The 20,678-nt window shown below is 32.0% G+C and overlaps 1 protein-coding gene across 1 annotated transcript in view; it reads right to left on the bottom strand.

Annotated features, from left to right (window-relative positions):
• Positions 1-1,118: 1,118 nt before the first annotated feature.
• LOC138351562 (uncharacterized) overlaps positions 1,119-20,678 on the bottom strand; it is a 32,538-nt gene continuing 12,978 nt past the window's right edge. The window contains exons 8-13 of the mRNA XM_069303355.1: positions 17,072-17,193; positions 12,544-12,760; positions 11,880-12,068; positions 10,893-11,156; positions 2,366-3,143; positions 1,119-1,173 (exon numbers count right to left, since the gene is read on the bottom strand). Coding sequence (XP_069159456.1) covers positions 1,119-1,173; positions 2,366-3,143; positions 10,893-11,156; positions 11,880-12,068; positions 12,544-12,760; positions 17,072-17,193 — 1,625 coding nt within the window. The remainder of the gene's footprint in view (positions 1,174-2,365; positions 3,144-10,892; positions 11,157-11,879; positions 12,069-12,543; positions 12,761-17,071; positions 17,194-20,678) is intronic.

The raw sequence follows: 20,678 nt of genomic DNA, 5'->3' as shown, positions 1-20,678 counted from the left end.
CAAAATTTGCGATCAGATCAGCGACGCAGTGCTTGATGCCCATCTTAGCCAGGACCCTGACGCCAAAGTTGCTTGTGAAACGTGTACCAAAACTGGTATGATCCTGATCTGTGGGAAGATTACGTCCAAGGCCCAAGTTAATTATCAACAAATTGTGCGTGATATTGTTAAGAAAATTGGTTTTGATGATTCACGAAAGGGCTTTGACTACAAGACCTGCAATATTCTTCTGGCCCTGGAGCAAAAGTGTGCGGAGATTGCTAATGGTGTACACATCGGGCGCAGTGATGACAACATTGGTTCAGGGGACCAGGGACTGATGTTTGGTTATGCCACTGATGAGACCGATGAGTGCATGCCCTTAACTATTATGCTGGCACACCGTCTCAATCAGAAGATTGCAGAGCTGCGAAGAGATGGGACGTTCTGGTGGGCGCGACCTGACTGTAAAACTCAAGTCACATGCCAGTATGCCTTCGATCAAGGAGCTGTTATTCCCAAAAGAGTGAACACTGTTGTCGCTTCTGTACAGCACTCGGAACAAATTACTGTCGAAGCTTTGCGTGACGAGGTTATAGAGAAGGTCATCAAGGTCATTATTCCTGAAAAATATATAGATACTCAAACGAAATACCACATCAACCCTTGCGGAGAATTCATCATGGGTGGACCTCAAGGTAACGCTGGGCTAACTGGTAGGAAAATCATCGTTGACACTGACGGTGGGTGGGTCGCTCACATCGGGGGAGCGTTCTCTGGCAAAGATTACACAAAGATTGACCGCTCAGCGGCCTATGCCGCCCGATGGGTTGCCAAGTCACTGGTGAAAAACAAATTATGTAGACGCTGTTTGGTTCAGGTATCTTACGCCATTAGTGTTGTGCACCCCATAAGCATCAGCATCTTCCACTATGGCACCTCACAGTACACATCAAAACAGCTTCTGAAGATTGTTAACCACAACTATGATCTACGACTAGGACATATTGTCAAGGAGCTGGGCTTAAAGAGACCAATTTACAGTGATACCTCGTGTTATGGACATTTTGGACGGCAACAGTTCTCTTGGGAGCAGCCCAAGAAGTTGACCATCCCTAAATTTTAGAGTTAAATAATTCTTAAGGATGACTATGGCCAGTTTGCTGATATAGACAAGTATTGTTCGGTGGGAACCTTTAATTTTATATTCAATTGATAATTTTATATACTTTTTTGACGTTTTATATACCAGAGTACATAAAATCTCCGGGCCTTTTATATATCAGAGTAAATAAAATTAAAATGACTCTATAAGACCAGCGTCTGGGTCAAAATAAATACGTTTTCTTCCTTTAAACTGAATCCAGTTTTTTTTTATCTTTTTTTCGGTGGGGCTGTGGTCCTCCTCCTCCTCCTCCTCCAACTGTTTGTGTTTCTCCTCCTCCTCCTCCTTCTCCTACAACTGTTTGTGGTTCTTCTCCTCCTCCTCCTCCTCCTTCTCCTCCAACTGTTTGTGGTTCTTCTCCTCCAACTGTTTGTGGTTCTTCTCCTCCTCCTCCTCCTTCTCCAACTGTTTGTGGTTCTTCTCCTCCTCCTCCTCCAACTGTTTGTGATTCTTCTCCTCCTCCTCCTCCTCCAACTGTTTGTGGTTCTTCTCCTCCTCCTCCTCGTCCAACTGTTTGTGGTTCTTCTCCTCCTCCTCCTTCTCCTCCAACTGTTTGTGGTTCTCCTCCTCCTCCTCCTCCTTCTACTGTTTGTGAAGTTTTTACCTTTCCTACTCCTTTTCCTGCATTTTGTAATTCTCCTCCTCCATGTGATTCTTTTGTTTGTTCTTCTTTCTCGACCTCCACATAAATGTTAAATTTAATGCTAGCAAATGTGTCTGAGGAATTAATATTCTTAGCTAACATTTTACATTCCACCTCATTATGACCGTCTTGAAGTTCAAGTTTCATAACCACGAATGGGGGTAGTGAATTTTCTTTCATTGGGAAACTGTCCGAATAAATTCCACAATTAAATATATCTTGACTTGCAGCATGGGTACATGATATCAACAATTTGTTCATGTAAAATCGTTTTCCTTCCTTTCGAAATTTTTTACGTGATGCATCTAAATTGTTCTTTAATTTGACGTCTTTTATTTCATTTCGATCTGTATAAATATCAGGTGTGAAATTATGGAAATTCCATGGAAATATTAATATAATTGGATTTTTTTGTATAATATCCCCTATCAATATTAGAATTTGTATATAGTTTATTTATGTAATATGCAGAATAACCATTCGTAAAGTATTTGTGGATTTCATCATAATAACTAAGGAATTTATTAAAGGGTTGAATTAGTGTCTTATCAGTTTCAGTAATAGTTTTAGGATTATACGAAATTGGTGGTTTGGGAACAATAAAGAGACCTTTATAAGTTTTTATGTCTTCGATAAATGGCGAGAATAATGATTCTATAAGTTTGGATTTCATTTGGGATTTTCGAAGTTCAGACGAATATGTGGAGGATTGTAATAATTCTTGAAGTAATTCATGAGGTTGTTCGACGGATTCCATTTGACTGATGACGTGAGGAACGCCAGAGGACTCATTTTCACTTGTTTGAGGTAGTTTAGAGGCCTCGGTTGTTAATGTTTCTTCAGAGGTCTCAGTTTGTAATGTTTCTTGAGGCAGATCGGGGTCCTCAGTTTGTGATGTTTCTAAATGAGGTTCTTGAGGCAGTTCGGAGGCCTCAGTTGTTAATGTTTCTTGGGGTGGTTCAGAGGTTTCAATTTGTAATGTTTCTTGGGGTGGTTCAGAGGCCTCAGTTTGTGATGTTTCTTGAGGCAGATCGGGGGCCTCAGTTTGTGATGTTTCTTGAGGTTCTTGAGGCAGTTCGGAGGCCTCAGTTGTTAATGTTCTGCTGACTGATGTTAATGATTCTTGAGGTACTTTAGAAGCTTCTGATGGACCGAGGGAGGATTGTTGAGATAGTTCAATGGACGTTAATGATTCTTGAGGTACTTTAGAAACTTCTGTTAGACTGAGGGAAGATTGTTGAGATAGCTCAATGGACTCTGGTGTTGTGTCATGGCTGATGAAATTGTAATTGTTTTCTTTTTTATATAATTTTTTAGTATTTTTAGATTTTTTCCGTGAATTAATGACTACTATAACTGTTAGGAAAATAATTAATATTATTAACATAATAATTGTTGACAGTAGATTATTCATTCTTAATTTTCTCTTTTTTTAATTATATGGTTTTTAATTCAGATATTTTTAAAAAATAAAGTAATTATGCAACCAAAGTCAAATATGTTATTGTTTTTATCCTGTTGAGTAGTTTTCCAGTATTAAGTGATATTGGATATTAAATTAAATATTGGAATACCATTCAATATTGAATGAGTAATTCAATGTTGAATGAGTCATTCAATGTTGGATTGTTTTCCAGTATCCAGCACTATACTATATACTCTATACTATGTCGATATTGATTAGTTTTCTGGTTAGTATCCAATGATATTGGATAGTATATTCAACATTGAACGTGTGCAGATGTGACAACAGTCACAAACACCCTGATGGATAGTTGAAAAAAAAGAGATTTGAGTCCATGATTAAAAAAAAAAGACTACTACTACTACTACCCTACTTAAATTACTTACTGTTTTGCTTACTGAACACTGTATTACAACAGGTGTTGATGCAAACTCTAATCCAAAAAATGTCGTCCCTACCACAGGTTTTATTAGAAAACATATTTGCACTGGTTCCATATCGTCATCTTTTAATTATTTGTTCCAGAGTTTGTAAAATTTGGAGCCATGTTATTCTTGACTCGTCATACATGCCATTCCGCACTCTTTATCATCGATTAATATGGGATTCGTATTCTCTTTTCCCTAGTCCACTTCTACACAGCAATGAAGATGGTAATTTGTCTCTTTACAATGCATCCTATATTGTGGAACAATTATGTTACATCAAATACAACATAACCGATGGAAGATACTGTATGAGAGGCCTTCTAAAGATGATCGAGACTAAAATGAATAACTGGTCGAAAATAGGTGAAGAAAAAAAAGACTCTGAACTATTTGAGTTATTGAATGATCATCCTATGTTTACATCAACATTAAAAACAATGACGAGTGTTAATTTAAAAGGTATGATAAACAAAAACAAAGTGTGGTCTTTAGTGACAGCTATGACAATGTTCTCTCGGGATATAGATGAAATTTTACAATTGTTAAATATTTGTCTTCGAATGTATCCCACGTCAACTGTTCTGGATATTTTTTATGGATATACAGTTATTTTTCTTTTTTCTTTTCAAAACTTACAGCAATCTAATATTAATCATTATAAGGTACATTCTACACTCTATCTGACCGAAAATATAATTCTTCAATCGTCAGAACAAACATATTATTGTGAACAGGCCCTTCTAATCAATCATGTTCCAAGTAAAGGTGAAATTACACGTGTCGATTATGTTCCTGGAGTGGATATAGTCAGTATAGTTTTGAAGATAGTAAAGCGGCATTCATCTTTGCAATTTTTAATTATCGAATCACAGCCACAATCACCACTTGTACAACAGTTACCGCAAAATGCTATTTGTTCATTTTCTATGTATAATTCTTTTTCTTTTTCTTTTGATGTATTGGTGCTTATGCCAGATTCTTCTGATATTAATAGGGAGGAAGACTGGAGAAAAAAAGTGAAAGAAACTTCAGTAATCAAATTTAGAAACATTTTATCTGAACAAAATAAACCCTGTTATAATTTAAATATTAATGTATATCTACTAATGGTAAGTAAGAGGAATCAGGATTTATGTTGGATTATGTATTGTATTTTGGGACTACGTAACTTTATAATTCCTGTAAGTACTGAAATGTATCAGGTGCAAGAAAGGAGTTGTGAAGACAATGTTTTAGTTATTTGTTCATCTATTTCAAGTATATATATGTACTGTTATGACCATTATTGTAATTCTTCTATGGAAAAATTTTGTGTTATTACAATAGATGGGAGTTTTCAAAGATTTCTAGATGATGTTCTCTCTATATATAATTTATATGACCGACATGAATATGATGGTGAATGCAATTGTTGGTTACCACCTCCGTTAACTTACAGTGAGATTTATAGTGCCTATGCATTATCTTATCATAGAACACCAGATTTTATATTTTGGTTAAAAACAAAATGCACCTTTAATGGTGAATATCATCCAAGTTTTTATTATTATGTCATTTATACAGATATGTTAATAACATTTCAAACTATGCCAACATTTTCATTAGTTCGTTTATGTAAAGGAAAAGATGTAATTTGTGAACATCATATGATTGCAACAATCACTAACAATTTAAAATTTGATGTATTGGAAATTGAACTGAATAATTCAGTTGAAAAGGATATTAATACAATTCTTGGACAACATTTGGCGACATTTAATGAAATTAATATAAGTGAACGCCACTACTGTCTTCATTGTTCTAAATCTCTAAAGGATGAATATTTTGCTCTAAAACAAAAAATCAATTGGTGTGATATGGTAGCGGTAAGATTTACACGTTTTAATAGTTTTGATTTAATATGTGCTCAATGTGCAAATATCAATTATGAGGAATAACTGTATATTAATATTTTATTTCATCCTATTTTATATAAAAAAATGCACATTTAAACTGACCATATATTAATTATTATATTATAAATATAGATATGTTACAACAGGTTGTCAAACTATACCAACTAACTTTGTATTTTAGTTACCATCTCAATGAGGTTTATAGTGTTTATACATTATCATAGAACACCAATTTTTATATTTTTGGGGGGTTAAATTAAGTTTTGAGTCGGGGTCAAGGATGGCAGTGGCGACACTTCACTGATGAAGAAGATGATGTGTTCATGGACGCTTGCAAAAATAAGGACGTCGACAATCTGGCCATATTATCGACTTGATAGAGAGAGATTCTTGGATTCACCCCCCTCCCCCTCCCCCACCTCCATGTCTTAGTCTCACTATATTTATGGAAAGATAATAATAACACAAATGAGATTATAATAGAGATAGTAATTATTGTATACCTGGGATGGAAGGTATATAAACAGGCAAATTATGAGGGTTTATAGACCAGTTCATCTGCTCCTGTAATCACAGTAAGTACTGTTCCTGAGTGTAGTCGTATACCAAAAACAAATTTATTTACCATACCATTTGATTTTTTATTAAATAAAAAAATAATGGGAGATGTTATTACTGAATCACAAGTCAAAATTTTAGTTGGTAAATATTTTATTGATATATTAAATTATTCAATTAATCTTTATAATTATAATATAAAGCATATTTATTTGCCAATGTTTGATATGTTAGATAGTGAATTTAATAATATTATATCAGTTATGTTTGACACATATATAGATATATGTCAAAATATTGGGTTTTTAATATTAAACGGAAAATGGGATCATTACCGATGTGAATTTATTCTTGATTTTATTCGAAGACAATTCAGTTATTATTTATACAAACTCCTAAAAAGAATTCATATTATCAAATTATACATTATTCTCTTAGAAAATACGTTACGATATCAAGGATGGGCTCTTATGGAATCTATTTGGACTATACAAGGAAAAATACCTTATTCTCTAATTAGAAAACCTATATTGAATGAAAGATGTATTTAACCCATTCTTCTGTCCCATACCGATATATATGACCTAAAAGATAATTTAAGTAATGTATATAATCGATCACCTACTGTAAAATATGTAAATGAAGTAACAAGAATTGTTATATATAATTTGTATAATTTACTTATGAAAAAATTTAAATGTGAAAATTGGTTAGAGACTATTCTTCTCTGTTCTCTCCCCAAACAAAATCTTAAAAGATTAAACTGCCTTCCTAAAACAAAATCTGAAAACAATTTAGAATGTTTAGGGGATATTCTTCGAACTATTGATCTTCATATATATAAAGATGGGGAAGTCTATAAATATAAGAAACATCGCTGATTTATGTATGTGTGTGTTGTATGGTGTGGAAATAATCTAAATCATATTTTTTTCTTTTGTCTACAGGATGTTTAAATAAGAATAGACTTATTGATTGGCTTCCATCATCATCATCATCATTATCATCATGATGTTGCTGTTAGAAGATTTCATTTGGCAACCACTTTCATATGAAATTCAACTGTATTTAGATGATGTTTATAGTACACACATATTTAACCTGTGGACAGTTCTTTGTGGTCTTTTTTGGTATTATTCAGGGCTTAGAGAAGTGAATTTTGTTGCACTTGTTTTTTGCCTAATATGTGAAAGAAACAGAGAAGTTTGCATTTAGCAAGTTCAATATATGGTTATATATTTCTGCTTAGGAATTGGTATATGTACTATAGATGACACAAATGTCTTATTTCTAGTAGCATGTTTAATGATTACTTATTTTATGTGGAAATTAATCTATGGAGTACATGGTTATTATATGGTTTTAAGTATGGGATTAATGTTACTCCTTTTTTTATATGAACTGTTATCAGGTTATATTAACTTTATTTTATTTAATTATTCTATTTTACAGCACATATATCATAATAATCAAAGAATTTCCTGAAGGCAACCAAACAGATTTATTTCATGGTGCATTTTTACATTTAATAGTGTTAATGATACACCCAAAGAAAAAGAAATCCTCTCTACCTAAGTTAGTAAATATTGAAGTTGATTTAGATCACATTCTGTTGCAAGATCTTTCAGTTGCACATATTCAATTCTGGGGACATCATATAAATAATAAATTTTCACCTCAATTTCACCCTGAACTACCAATAGATGGTTATCCACGTTCATCTTTCTTTTCTGAAGATGAACGATTATCTTGGCAAGGTGAGATTGCTTATTTCCAGCCGAAATCTACTGTCTTAAATTGTGCATCAAAAATAAGATTAGAACATCTTCAAAATATTTGTAATCATGCTAACGATTGTTATTGGCAAGAGCACATTTTTATTTTTGGAAAGCATTTACTTACCAAGAAGGAACTTGATGAAATAAGGAGTTTTATAAACCCAAAGGACACTGTGGTGTCTATTCATGCTCGTGGTGGATGGGTTGAGAGTTTTTTGCTGGATCGAGGTGTGAGCATTATTCCAACAGAAAACACAGAAAGATTAGAGTATATAACTGCAGTTAAATGGTTACCAAACGGGTATATTAGGCATATAGTTAAAGAAACTTGTATTACTAAAGAATATTCAAATGCCAATATACTTATAATCAATGAACCAATTGGGAATTTGTTTATGACTATCGTTAGTATACTTAAAAGTTTCAAAGGACGATTAGTGATAATGTTTGGTTCCAACTTTCCTATGGTTATTAAAAGTGTTTTAAATGAAAAATACATTTATGTACAAACATCTAGTGTGCCCATTTTTATTAGGTCTACTGTTCATTTTTATATGAGAATAGACAATATCATATGATTATTGGAGTTGTTATTGTGTGGAAATATATAATGAGAATTGATGACATTAATAATAGTTTTGATTTTTAAAATTATGCACCCACAAAAAATTCCTGGCTTGTACTAATGTGAGGTTTAATTTAAGGTAAATAAGTTAATAAAGGATGATTCTGACTTTAATTATATACAGTTATAATTACCCACAACATCTCAATGGTAATAATGATTTAAGTAAATAAAGCCAGTGACAAGTCACAGTCAGGCAGAACAAGTACAGCCAGTGACAAGTCAGTCAGGCAGAACAAGCACACCCAATGACAAGTCAGGCAGAACAAGCACAGCCAGTGACAAGTCAGTCAGGCAGAACAAGCACACCCAATGACAAGTCAGGCAGAACAAGCACAGCCAGTGACAAGTCTGGGCTAAGTTGTTATAATTGCTGTTATACAAAGCTTAAAAGAACAAGAGGTCATAAATTTTTAACTAACTCAAAATAAGATATAAAAAAAACATCATTACTTAAGTACTTATCAACCACACGCCTCTGAGCCCAAATATCAGCCCAGAAAATGTTGGAAAAGACTGCAACCAATGCAGAGAACTTGCAAACATTATGGGCTCAAGGGTTGACCACAGACTTAATGACGCTGTGTATTTTTTTTTTTTTTTTTTTAATTTCACCAGGTCTGAAAATGAATGACTGTAAAGCTAATGTATCTTTGGTAAACTACTCAAACAAATGTTCATCCAGGCTGGTTATGCTTTTAAATACAGGGCGTGTCTCCATTATGATAAGGAAATACGAACACTGACATAAACCGTTTGTGACGTGTGGACGTAAATGCTAGTCAATTCACATGCTTCACCCTACCCGCCATGCAAGGTCCCACCCAATAGGCCAAGTTCTTGTGATGATTAAAATTTTATTAGAAGAGCTGTTTTTTTTGTAAGTTTGTAAAGCACGTTTCAAGGATATTTTCATCAATATATATCAAAGGTTAGAAGAGCTTTAATTAAAAATTAGGTAACTGTTACTTTAAGCACTGTAATCTGAATGAAGTTCATCTTGTGGGTGAGCTGATAGATAATTTATTACCAAAGTTTTCTTAAGACCTCTATCCTTAACAACTTTCCAAGTGGTTTTTTTAAAGCTGGTCTCCTTATTTCTTTTCGCTTGATGCTCTTTCAACTGCTGTACTTCGTCCTGTAGGTAATTTAATTCTGTCCTCAGAGCTTCAACTAAAACCAATAGTTCAATCATTAAAACATCCATAATGTATAATAAATAGCTTTAAAACGGAGGAGCTTTGGCTAGCACACTCTCTCAGTCTAGGATGAAAGTAAATGTTCCTCGAAAAAAAGGTTTCATTTTATTCTTTTGTAACAAAAAAACTTATTATATTCTCGAAACTCCACTACACCCAGCTTCAACATTCGAAGGACTATACAGCTCTATTTTTGCTGCATATGGTAAAAATATTTCATACTATTATAGTTGCACTTGAGCTTTAGCAGATTCCAATTCTTTAGTAGATCTATAAATTTGTTAATTTGTACTAAAAATATATATACAGTACATGGTTTAACTGCACAATGCATCCTGTAATTCAAATTATTCTTTTATTTATTTATAAATCCTACTGACAATGAAGAAAATTTTACTTTCCATGTCTATAAATTTAACAATCAAAACCAACTAAATTTTAACAACTATTTTTCTTTTTTTTTCTTTTTTTTGATGATGATGATGATGATGATGATGATGATGATAATGATGAGGAGGAGACTGACAAAGTCAATGGGGTTGGAGGTTCTTCAGATAATATTGGGAATGATTGTTTTATAGTTTGTATAACCAAATATTTTATTAGCTTTGCAGAAAGTTCTTCCTCCTTTTTCTTTTTCTCTTCCTTCTTCTTCTTCTTCTTTTCTTCCTTCCTTTTTTTCTTTTCTTCCTTCTTTTTCTTTTTCCTTTCTTCCTTTTTCCGCTTCCTTGTTATTTTCTCATCTTGGTTTGAAAGAGATAATAAACTCACTTCCCTTGTTAATTTCTCATCTTGGTTTGAAAGAGATAATAAACTCACTTCCCTTGTTATTTTCTCATCTTGGTTTGAAAGAGATAATAAACTCACTCCCCTTGTTATTTTCTCATCTTGGTTTGAAAGAGATAATAAACCCAAAGTGGATGATGAATTTCCAGATGTGGATCCTGCTCCTGAGATAGATGGTGACACTGTTGGTGGCAATGAATGTACATGCTTTAAATTTCCATCAGCATGTATCTGAGGTACATTGTAGCTTGTATTTGTATTTGAAAGCTGTTGATCTTTAGATACCAATAATTGTTGTTGTTGTTGTTGTGGTTGATTAACATATACATCTTCATTCAAATCTGAACTTGAAATTGTATTTTGAGATAAACCCAAAGTGGGTAATGGATTTCCTGCTCCTGAGGTAGATGGTGACACTGTTGAATCAAGAAATGTCATTGAATGTTCATGATATAAAAAATTTACATCATCTACCTGAGGTGCATTGTAATAGGTATTTGAAAACTGTTGATCTTTGTGTACCAATAACTGTTGTTGTTGATTAACATATGCATCTTCATTCAAACCTGAACTTGATATTGTATTTTCAGGAAACGACACCATTAGTTGTTGATAATCATTATTAATTGATTCACCTGTTTTACAATATTTGTCAATTATATAAGTCAGATCTGTTTCTTTCTCTTCTTCTTCTTCAATTTGTATGTTAGGTTGATGATAATTACACTTCAAATTGGCTGCTGGTAAATTGGTGGTTTCTGATATTAGTTGATAATTTGAGCTTGAAGTAGATGGCAAATAAATGTTGTTAGTTTTTTCTCCTCCTCTTGTGGTGTTAGTTTCTGAGGAAAAGAAGACATCAATGAAATCAGGAATTTGATCCAAAAAATATTCTTCTCTATGTTGTTGCTGTTGTTGTTGTTGCTGTTGTTGTTGTTGTTGTTGAACATGATGAACTCCATTTTCCTGAGTTTTGTTTGCAATTCTTTTAAATGTTGTTATATTCTTCTTCACCTTATTTTCCAAAACTGATTCTTCATCATCAGATTCCAAAGCAGCAGGAGCAGCAACAGCAGTGGCAACGATGGTGGTCAGGGTAGTACTAGTAGTGGTGGTGGTGGTGGTGGCACTAGTGGTGGTGGTAGTAGTAGTAGTAGTAGTAGAAGTAGCAGATTTATCTAAATCTTTGTTTGTCAATGACCCTAATTCTTCCTTATATCCTGTATCATGCTCATTATTATCTTCTTTACTGTTATCACTACCACCATCATCATCATTATTATTACTATTACTACTACTAATACTACTACTACCACCGCCACCACCACCACTACTACTACTACTACTACTACTACTACCACCGCCACCACCATCACTACTACTGTTACTGTTACTGCTGCTGCCTCTACTGCTGCTGCTGCTGCTTCTTATGCTGCTACTGCCTCTTCTGATGCTGATTCTTCTGCTGCTGCTTCTTATGCTGCTGCTGCCTCTTCTGATGCTGATGTCTTTTCTGTTGTCACTTCTACTTAATAATGATGTAGTTGCTGATTCAGTAATGTTAGTAGTAGTAGTTTTATCCTTGTTTTTTTTTTTTTTAATTTTCTCTCCTGATATAACTTGATAGGATGATGATGATGATGGGCTTGTTGGATTTTTTCCTAATCTTTATGACTGAGGGAAGAATATTTTTATTTTCTTCGTTTTTGAATAAATTCCTGATTTGCATACCTAAAAAGTAGTCTTCTAAAACTTCCCGTTTATCTTGATGTATAAAACCAGATGAAATTATTTTTTGTAGGATAATTCTAGATAATCTATTCTGATCTATATCACAATTCCTATACTGAAATTGGCTCTTAATTATGTAATTTAAACTTTCCAGTATTATTTTAAAAGATTCTGTCAAATTCATATTCTTTGGAGAACATTTGGGTTTCACTTCATTCTTATGTAAGTCCATTATCTTCAGTATATTATTTCTATACTTTGGAAGTGGGAATTTTACTTCACAGCAGTTACATTCCATAATTGGAATGATTTCATTCTTCAATCTAAACCCTTCATGTATGAAAGTTTGTTCATGTCTTGATATTTGAGTCTTTAAATTTTCATACTTGGTTTTAAATAAAAAGGCTGACTCTTCAAAAGATTTATCATCATCATCAACATCATCATCATCATCATCATTATCATCATCATCATCATCATTATTATGCTTATGCTTTTTTTTCATTGCCTTTATTATATATAATATTTCATTAATTTTATCTAATGTAGTTGTATATACTACAAATGGTGCTCTCTTACACTCATGATCTATTATTTTCTGGAATGATATAAATATGACATTACATTTTATGCAAATGTAACAACCATTGTTATTATCCATGTAAGAAAATGTGGATAATTTTTCCAACTGATCATTAGTTATCCATATTTTATATTTTTGTTTTTCTTCCAATTCTGGATAGGATGAGGAGATAATTTTTTTTATTCTCTTATGGTATTCTTGAACATAAGTCAGTGTTCTTATACTAGAGTACAGATGAGTCCCCTTTAATATAAAATATTTAGGGAGACCATCATAGAGTTGTTGTTCTGATGTAAAAGTGGTGGGTGCCTCATTTGGGAGAGGATCTCGACGATTCACGTTGTTCTTAATTGGAGCCATTGAAAACAATAAAGCAGAAGAATCCCACAGGCTGGAGAATCATGCATGTGTATACAGCTGGCATTGAGACAAGCTGTAGCTGGTTAGATACATCTTCCAAAACGGCATTTACAGTAGTTTTTAGGTTGTGCAGTGTGCTCACAGAGTAAATCCGAATCCTAAAACAAAGAAAAAAGTGTCACTTTTTATTTTATTTGTTTAACATAAAGATAAAATAATAGTATATTATGCTTGTTTAACTTTTAAAAAAAATATATAAACGATGTTTTTTTCATATGAATTAAGCCTAAACTTAAAAAATAAAGTATCTGAAATTAATAAATTTAAACAAATATATTTAGGTCTAGATAATAATACAAAAGTTTAAGGGTTAGTTGTAAAAACCATGGAATATGGTTTTTTAACTAATTTAATGAAACATGAAAATATTGGGATTTGGCCACACAACCAGAAGAAAACTCTAATCACTAATTGGAAAGTTAGAGAAGTTAGAAACTTACTAAGAGCAATAGAATATTTAAATTTCATTAGAGGTCATAAAAAGATTAAGGAAGAGATAGTAGGAGATAAGGATATGTACACTTTATTATGTTTAATTGATCTTGAAACTTGTGTTTTAAATTTACACAAAATATTAATGAGAGGATTGTTATCACCCGAAAAATGTGGTTATGTAAGTACCAATATACGCTGTACAAAGATTAGTAATAACACAAGTGTCAAGGGTTTGTATGTATATCCACATATCCATTCAATTCAGGATGGAGAAAATCGTATTTTGGCTATTTTGGACAATTACAATTCTACATTGACCCAAAAAATATTCACATCTTTAGGGCCAGAGAAAGAATTTGAATGGATTTTTAAATTAATTTCATGGTTTATCCTAGAAATGCTTACTCTCCATCCTTTTTCAGATGGAAATGGTCGTTTGACACGTCTTTTAGTCAATTATATAATGTCAACATTAATGCCATTTCCAACATCTATCATGGGGAATTTAGAATGGGCTATTATCCATGATCGAAAACTAAATACAAAAAAACAACGCCCACCTCTTAACATACTCAAATTAGTAATTGAAAGTGTCTTGTTCAATTGGCGAATGTATTTTTATCTGTTATCTGTGGTCAGAAAAAAATAATGAAACTTTATATTAAATTTATATGTTTAATTCTTTATTCAATAATATTAAATTACATTTATAAGAAAAATATGAGTAATAATCCAAAGAAAGACTCTAATTTAATATTAATGTCACACCCTCCATATGAAAAGATTACAAGAGAGATGGATTGTACTATTAACAATATAGCATGCCAGAAAAATGAAGACTGTCAAACATTTTGCTCTTCTTCTTTAGGAGTTACTTGCATTAATAGTGTTTGTAATTATGACACTGATCATAAATGTTTAAATGGAGGATTTCCTATTAATTATGTTGGGGAAACTAATTTAATAACCACCATATGTGCTTGTATGGATAATGGACACTATATCGGTGAGCAATGTCAATACCAAAATTCCTTTCGACCAACGACTCACAAAAGCTTCCCTATTAGCTAAAGACGGACGTATATTATTTTAAAGTAAAAAAAAAAAAAAAAATTCCCATCTATAAGTATACTACAATTTCACTATGTTGCTCTTTAAAATGAATGATCGATATTATACTTATCCACTTATTCAAAATTATGATCCGTTAAAACGAACTTATCAAGACTCTCATATCAATCCCAATACTGGGACTTTTAATAAAATAACTCGTGATCTTCAAACTATAAGTTGTACTTCATCAAGAAAAAATAAGATGAGTTTATATGGTTTTGGATCACTAACAGATATGTGTGGGAAAAGAGAAATTGATTTTATTTTATTAACAAATGGAACAGTTCATCATTTATATCGTAGATTTTGGGAGACAAACACTATAAGTGGTTCCCATGTCATACGTCTACCTAGTTTAGATTATATACATTTTATCTTGGATGTTGATTTAAAAAAAATGTGTACTCTTGAATCATTTCGTTTATCGACAGCTGAGTACCTAGAATATCTAACACTTAAACAATCAGGGTCATCCTTACAATTAACAACATCCATTGTTGATGGACAGATCTATTATAATACAAATTATGTCATATATGAACTTGTTTCTCATATTGTTTATTATTTAGGTCTAGACTGGCTACCAATTTATATTTTAGGTAAATCACAAACGTTTACTCAAGGATTTCATCTTGAAATACCCCACCTAACTCTTTCCTATTATGATTTTGCCCTAATGTCCAATTCATGTAAAGAACTCTTACCTACCCTCGTAGATATTACTACCAATTATAGTATTTTTGGCTCTCAAAAAATTCAACTGCAAACACCTTTAAACGAAATGGACTGCACTTATTTACCATATGCGGTTTTCCACAAAAATAATATTTACGATATGTCAAACTCACCACCCTCATATATTTTATCAAATATGGGTGAAGTTTTTGACTTATTTAATATCTGTAAATATCATGAACCTTCATCCATTAGAGGATTCCCAACTATTATCGGGTTGGATGATGATACATATGCTTTGGATGTTTTTCAGAAAAATGTTCAAACATTTATGCAAAACAAAGAAAATATTGATGACGCCGAAAATTATTTTACTATATATGAAAATTATGATAATTCTAGGGAGAGAGATGAAGAAAAAATACCAGATATAACAGAAGAAAATTTTTTCATGTTTTCCAACGTTAACAATATTATCAATAAAATTATAGTGGGTTTATTTTTTGTTACACTTAGTAAGGAATATAAACTTTCTATATATAAATCTCTTCATTTTCAAGAGGAACAACAAGAAGAGAATAACCAACTCTTAATTATACTTGAAAAATATCCAAATAGTTTTATACATATTAACGAAATTCCGCATTACCTGATTCTTCTTAGAAATGACAATGACGCTGAGGCAAACTTTGACTACGATAAAATACAAATGACAGCAAATCGTATTGAAAAAGTGTTTACAGTTCAACCTTTAAGGCAAACATCTATTCGAGGAACAGTTGCCAGTAGCAATATCAGTCGAGATACCAATTCTTTCTTGAAACGAATTCAGCCATTTACCATTGAACATATAACCCGTTTATGTTTGCAGAGTAAACAACATCTTCACACTGTCTTGTATCTTTTAGCATTGTTATATGTTAAAAAGACCCGTCAAAAGTCCCTGGGAATGACATTTCCTGACTACAATTATTTTATAGCCCAAATAATTAGAGATTTAAATTTTAATCACTTAGATACTGGACCACTTTATGAAGTCATCTATCTTCTTAACCGATATCAGGAACACTAGCAAGTAAAAGAAGAATTAGAAGATTGGATAATTTTGTGTCTTCTAAATCTTCTAATTGTTAGTGATGTGGTATCAATGAAAGAAGCTTTTGATCTAGTAGAAAAAATTGATTCTCAAAGATTGGATTTTGTCATGAATATAAATGTGGAAGAGTTTGACAGTGACACTTATCGGGTAGTACCATCAGCTAATAGTAATTCACGTCCTACTAAAATTCCTCGGATTATAATAGCTTTTTCTTTCCTACAGAATTTTGGTATAACGGAATATAACAATTTTTTAGCTATATATAAACCTATTATATGTGATAAGAATTCGCGCCAGATTAATGTTTGGGATAATACTACTAAGAAGTGGTCTTCTTTACTAGCACCTTCTTCTTTACTAATTAATTCTTCTTTACTAGCACCAGACCTAGCTTACATTGCACGTCAAATTATTTTAATTGATAGCATACTACAACAACAACAACAACAACAACAACCACAATTACTGAAAAATGAAATGTTTCTTTCACTTACCTTACCACCAACACCACTACAATCCAACAGCAACTTATTACCACCTCCTCCTCCGTTGTCACCTTCTCCATCAATAACCTCATCAACTTCTTCATCAAATTCAAACTCAAACCTTCGTTCTCCTTCAGCCAAAGGTAGAGTAAAAAAAAAACTACTGATTCTACACATAATAATAATAATAATAATAATAATAATTACAAGAAACGAAGTCTTATTCAGAATAGTCTTCTAAATTCTATAAAGAGTTTTTATGCAAACATGAAAATCTTGGATATACCTCGATATTTTATTGCTTCTTCTCAATGTTATATCATCAGCGGCAGTAGCAGTAGTGAGATGAACCAAATTTTTTATATCCTACCACTTCCCCTGTACAAATCATCAAATAATACAAATTCTGATACAAGACCAACTATTTATGATTGGAGTGAAGTATTGAAACTATTAGATCACATACCAAAATGTACCTTTTTTATGCAGCAATGTAATCCAATATTAAAAGATATTCTACATTACGAAAGCGAAAAAAAGAAATATTATAAGAAGTTGACAGTTGAAGAGAAACATAAAATTCTCTTACTTAGTCGTGAACAATATCATATAAACTTTATAGATCGATTTTGGAATGATGGTATGAATAGATTAGCTCAACTTGTCAAATATTATGTGCTAAAACATATGGTTACTTCTTTAGAATCACTAAACCGAGTTTCAGAAAATATTAATATAGAAAATAAATATCAAGATCTTCTTAATAGACTCATTGAAGAATGCCGTCATGGGATAAAAAATCGTAAAATTCCAATCAAAGAAAGTATTTACCATCTAGATGCTATTTTAAAAGAAAATCTAAAGGTAAATGGACGGTTTATACGAAAAGATGATGTTGGTGAACCAGTGAAACTTAATTGTAATAGTCAATTAGTTGATATTTTGTTAACACTAGCACAGATCTTTTGCTATGATGCAACTACTATGATTTATTTTTTTTCACTAATAGTAAAAGCATGCCATCGACAAAATAACAAGAAGATAACTTTGGGTATTGGAGATTCAAATTCAGGAAAAACTGCTTTATTAAATACTCTTACTCTAACTCATGGTGATTTGACAGGTATTCTCTCAGTACATACAGCTCATAAGGGTCTCCAAGAACGGACCCATGATTTAGGAAGAGGTGGAAAAATGGTTAGAATGTGGTACATGGATGAACTGAGTACGACTAAAACCCTTAATTCTCTGTTTTTAAAGCAATTGAGCGGTCATGCCCCAATGTGGATTCGTCAAAACTATATGGATGGGGATACATATAATTTAGCAACACCTATTTTTTTGTTTGGCAACAATTGCCCAACTTTCAGCGAATATGACTCAGCCTTGATGCAACAAATTCGTTTCATTTCATTCCGTGCGCAGTTTGATTCTGAAGTGCCTACGTCATTTCAATATTTAATTTTTCCCCAATTTCATCTCATGACTGATGATCGAAAGAAAGAGCGTCTGACTGAAGGAATGATGGCACTCTTTATTCATGCTAACTGTCATGATAAACTCAATTCGCCCTGGTTTGTATCAATGAACCAGACTGTTAACTTTCTCACACTCCCAATTAACATTATGGAGGCAACTGAGTTATATTCACCAGAACGTGGAATTGTAGCCCAAATAATGGAAGAGTGCCATCTGGTAGAGAAACCATATAGTGGGTTTATTACCCTCCATCGTCTATCAGTTCTTTTGCGTAGTTTCCCCAAGGCCCTTTAAAATATTTCATTGGCAGATGCTCATCTTTTTTTTGAAAACGTATACCAGGTATCATGGCTACCAATAAACAGCAATCGTTTGGCCAATATTCCACAATCCCATTTACCAATTAATGAACCAACTATTAGTATCATAGAGGGAATTTGTGAACAAAATTGTGAAATAAATGATAGAAATCTTGCCAGATTAACTCAAAATTAAATTAAACAGGTACTAAAAAAAAAAAAGTATATATACTCTATATTTATATGTGTGTGTGAAATGAAAATATACTGAAAACCATATAATGTTTTCTTCACCTGGAAATAATAAATCGTCCCCTAAACAACAAATTGAAACAGAATCTCCAAAAAATGGAGAAAACAATAATAACAAACATAACAAATTAGAAAACCTTTTCAATGATATTAAAAAACAAATAAAAACAGAAGATTTATTTTTTTTAATTTGGATGATTCGACTTTATTAAATTTAGAAAGTGTATGTAAAATTATTAAAAAATAATTTTTTTATATAAAATATATTAAAATAAATAGTATAAAATAAATGTCCAGTTCAACTAGGAGTCAATTAATTGTTTTTAATTTCCAAAATCGTAATGGAAAAGAAAAATATTTCCAAATAAGAATTTCAAAAACATATTCAACTGGTAATTTTAATAAAAAGTTTTTCCCACTGTTAACAGTAAAACAAGAAATATCACTAAGATTGTTAATTCATTACTATATTTCACTTAATATATTTACAGGAGAGGGATTAGGATCAGTAAAAAAAGGGGGAATGAATTATGGATTAATTAGGAGATTCAAAAGAGCCAAAGTAAGAGAAGATAGAAACAGTCCAACAGAAGATGATGAAATTCATAGAAATGTCATACAAGATAATATTGAAGATGAAGTAGACGAGATCAGTGGTCCTGGTCCATCTAATGGAAATAAATCTTCTTATGGTCTACTCCAGAAGGGTGGAATAAATGCCCCCTCTCATAGAAATCTCAATTCTTCTTCTCATCCAAGGGGTATTCAAAACAATGGTACTTATATTTTCCCTCAATCGGAATCCAATAAAAATAACTTTATAGTTAGAAAAATATATAAAATCGATGGATTGGGCTTTCCAGGATTCAAACTGAAATTTAATACTCGTTTCTTTGACATGAAAATTTTAAAACAATATTTGTCTAAATACATTGATCAAATACCTAAAAATGAAGGTTTTTCGTTAGAATATAAATACATAATATTATATATTAGAATGTTAACAAATTTATGGACATTTTTAATGGTAAAACAAGACCGGAAGGATCAAAAGTTAATTTATAAATATCTTATTAATGAAATTGGTAAGTTAAGAAAACATATTCAATTTAACAATAAAAAGTATATAGATAAAAATAGCTTATACATTGTAAATTTTATTGAAAAAGCAAACATGTATAGTAGTGAATTATTTTACAAATTTGTTAGAAAATTGACGGACACTGTAATTTGTGATCATGATATCAAAGAGATCAATTCTAGAGATGCCACTAAATTACACTTCAAATTACTTACTGTGTTTGATTCACTAACTGCTGCTACACATCAACAGGCAGTAGTACGTTTACAGAAATATATTTTGTACAGTGCATTAGACTATGATAATGCATCTTCCCAAAAAATGAATACTAATAATATTAAGTATAATTTCAGATATGCTAAGATCAAAAGAGAGACTTGTGAAATTAATGACACTGATATCCATAGAAATATGGGTGATGATGATGATGAAGATTCTGATAATAATGTTGATGTTGATGGTAGTGGGGATACCCAAGGTCCCTTAGTAATTATAAAATGTCGAA

The sequence above is a fragment of the Procambarus clarkii genome, chromosome 50 (genome assembly GCF_040958095.1).
Source record: "Procambarus clarkii isolate CNS0578487 chromosome 50, FALCON_Pclarkii_2.0, whole genome shotgun sequence".
NCBI lineage: Eukaryota > Metazoa > Arthropoda > Malacostraca > Decapoda > Cambaridae > Procambarus > Procambarus clarkii.
This window is presented reverse-complemented; position numbering and strand designations above follow the sequence as displayed.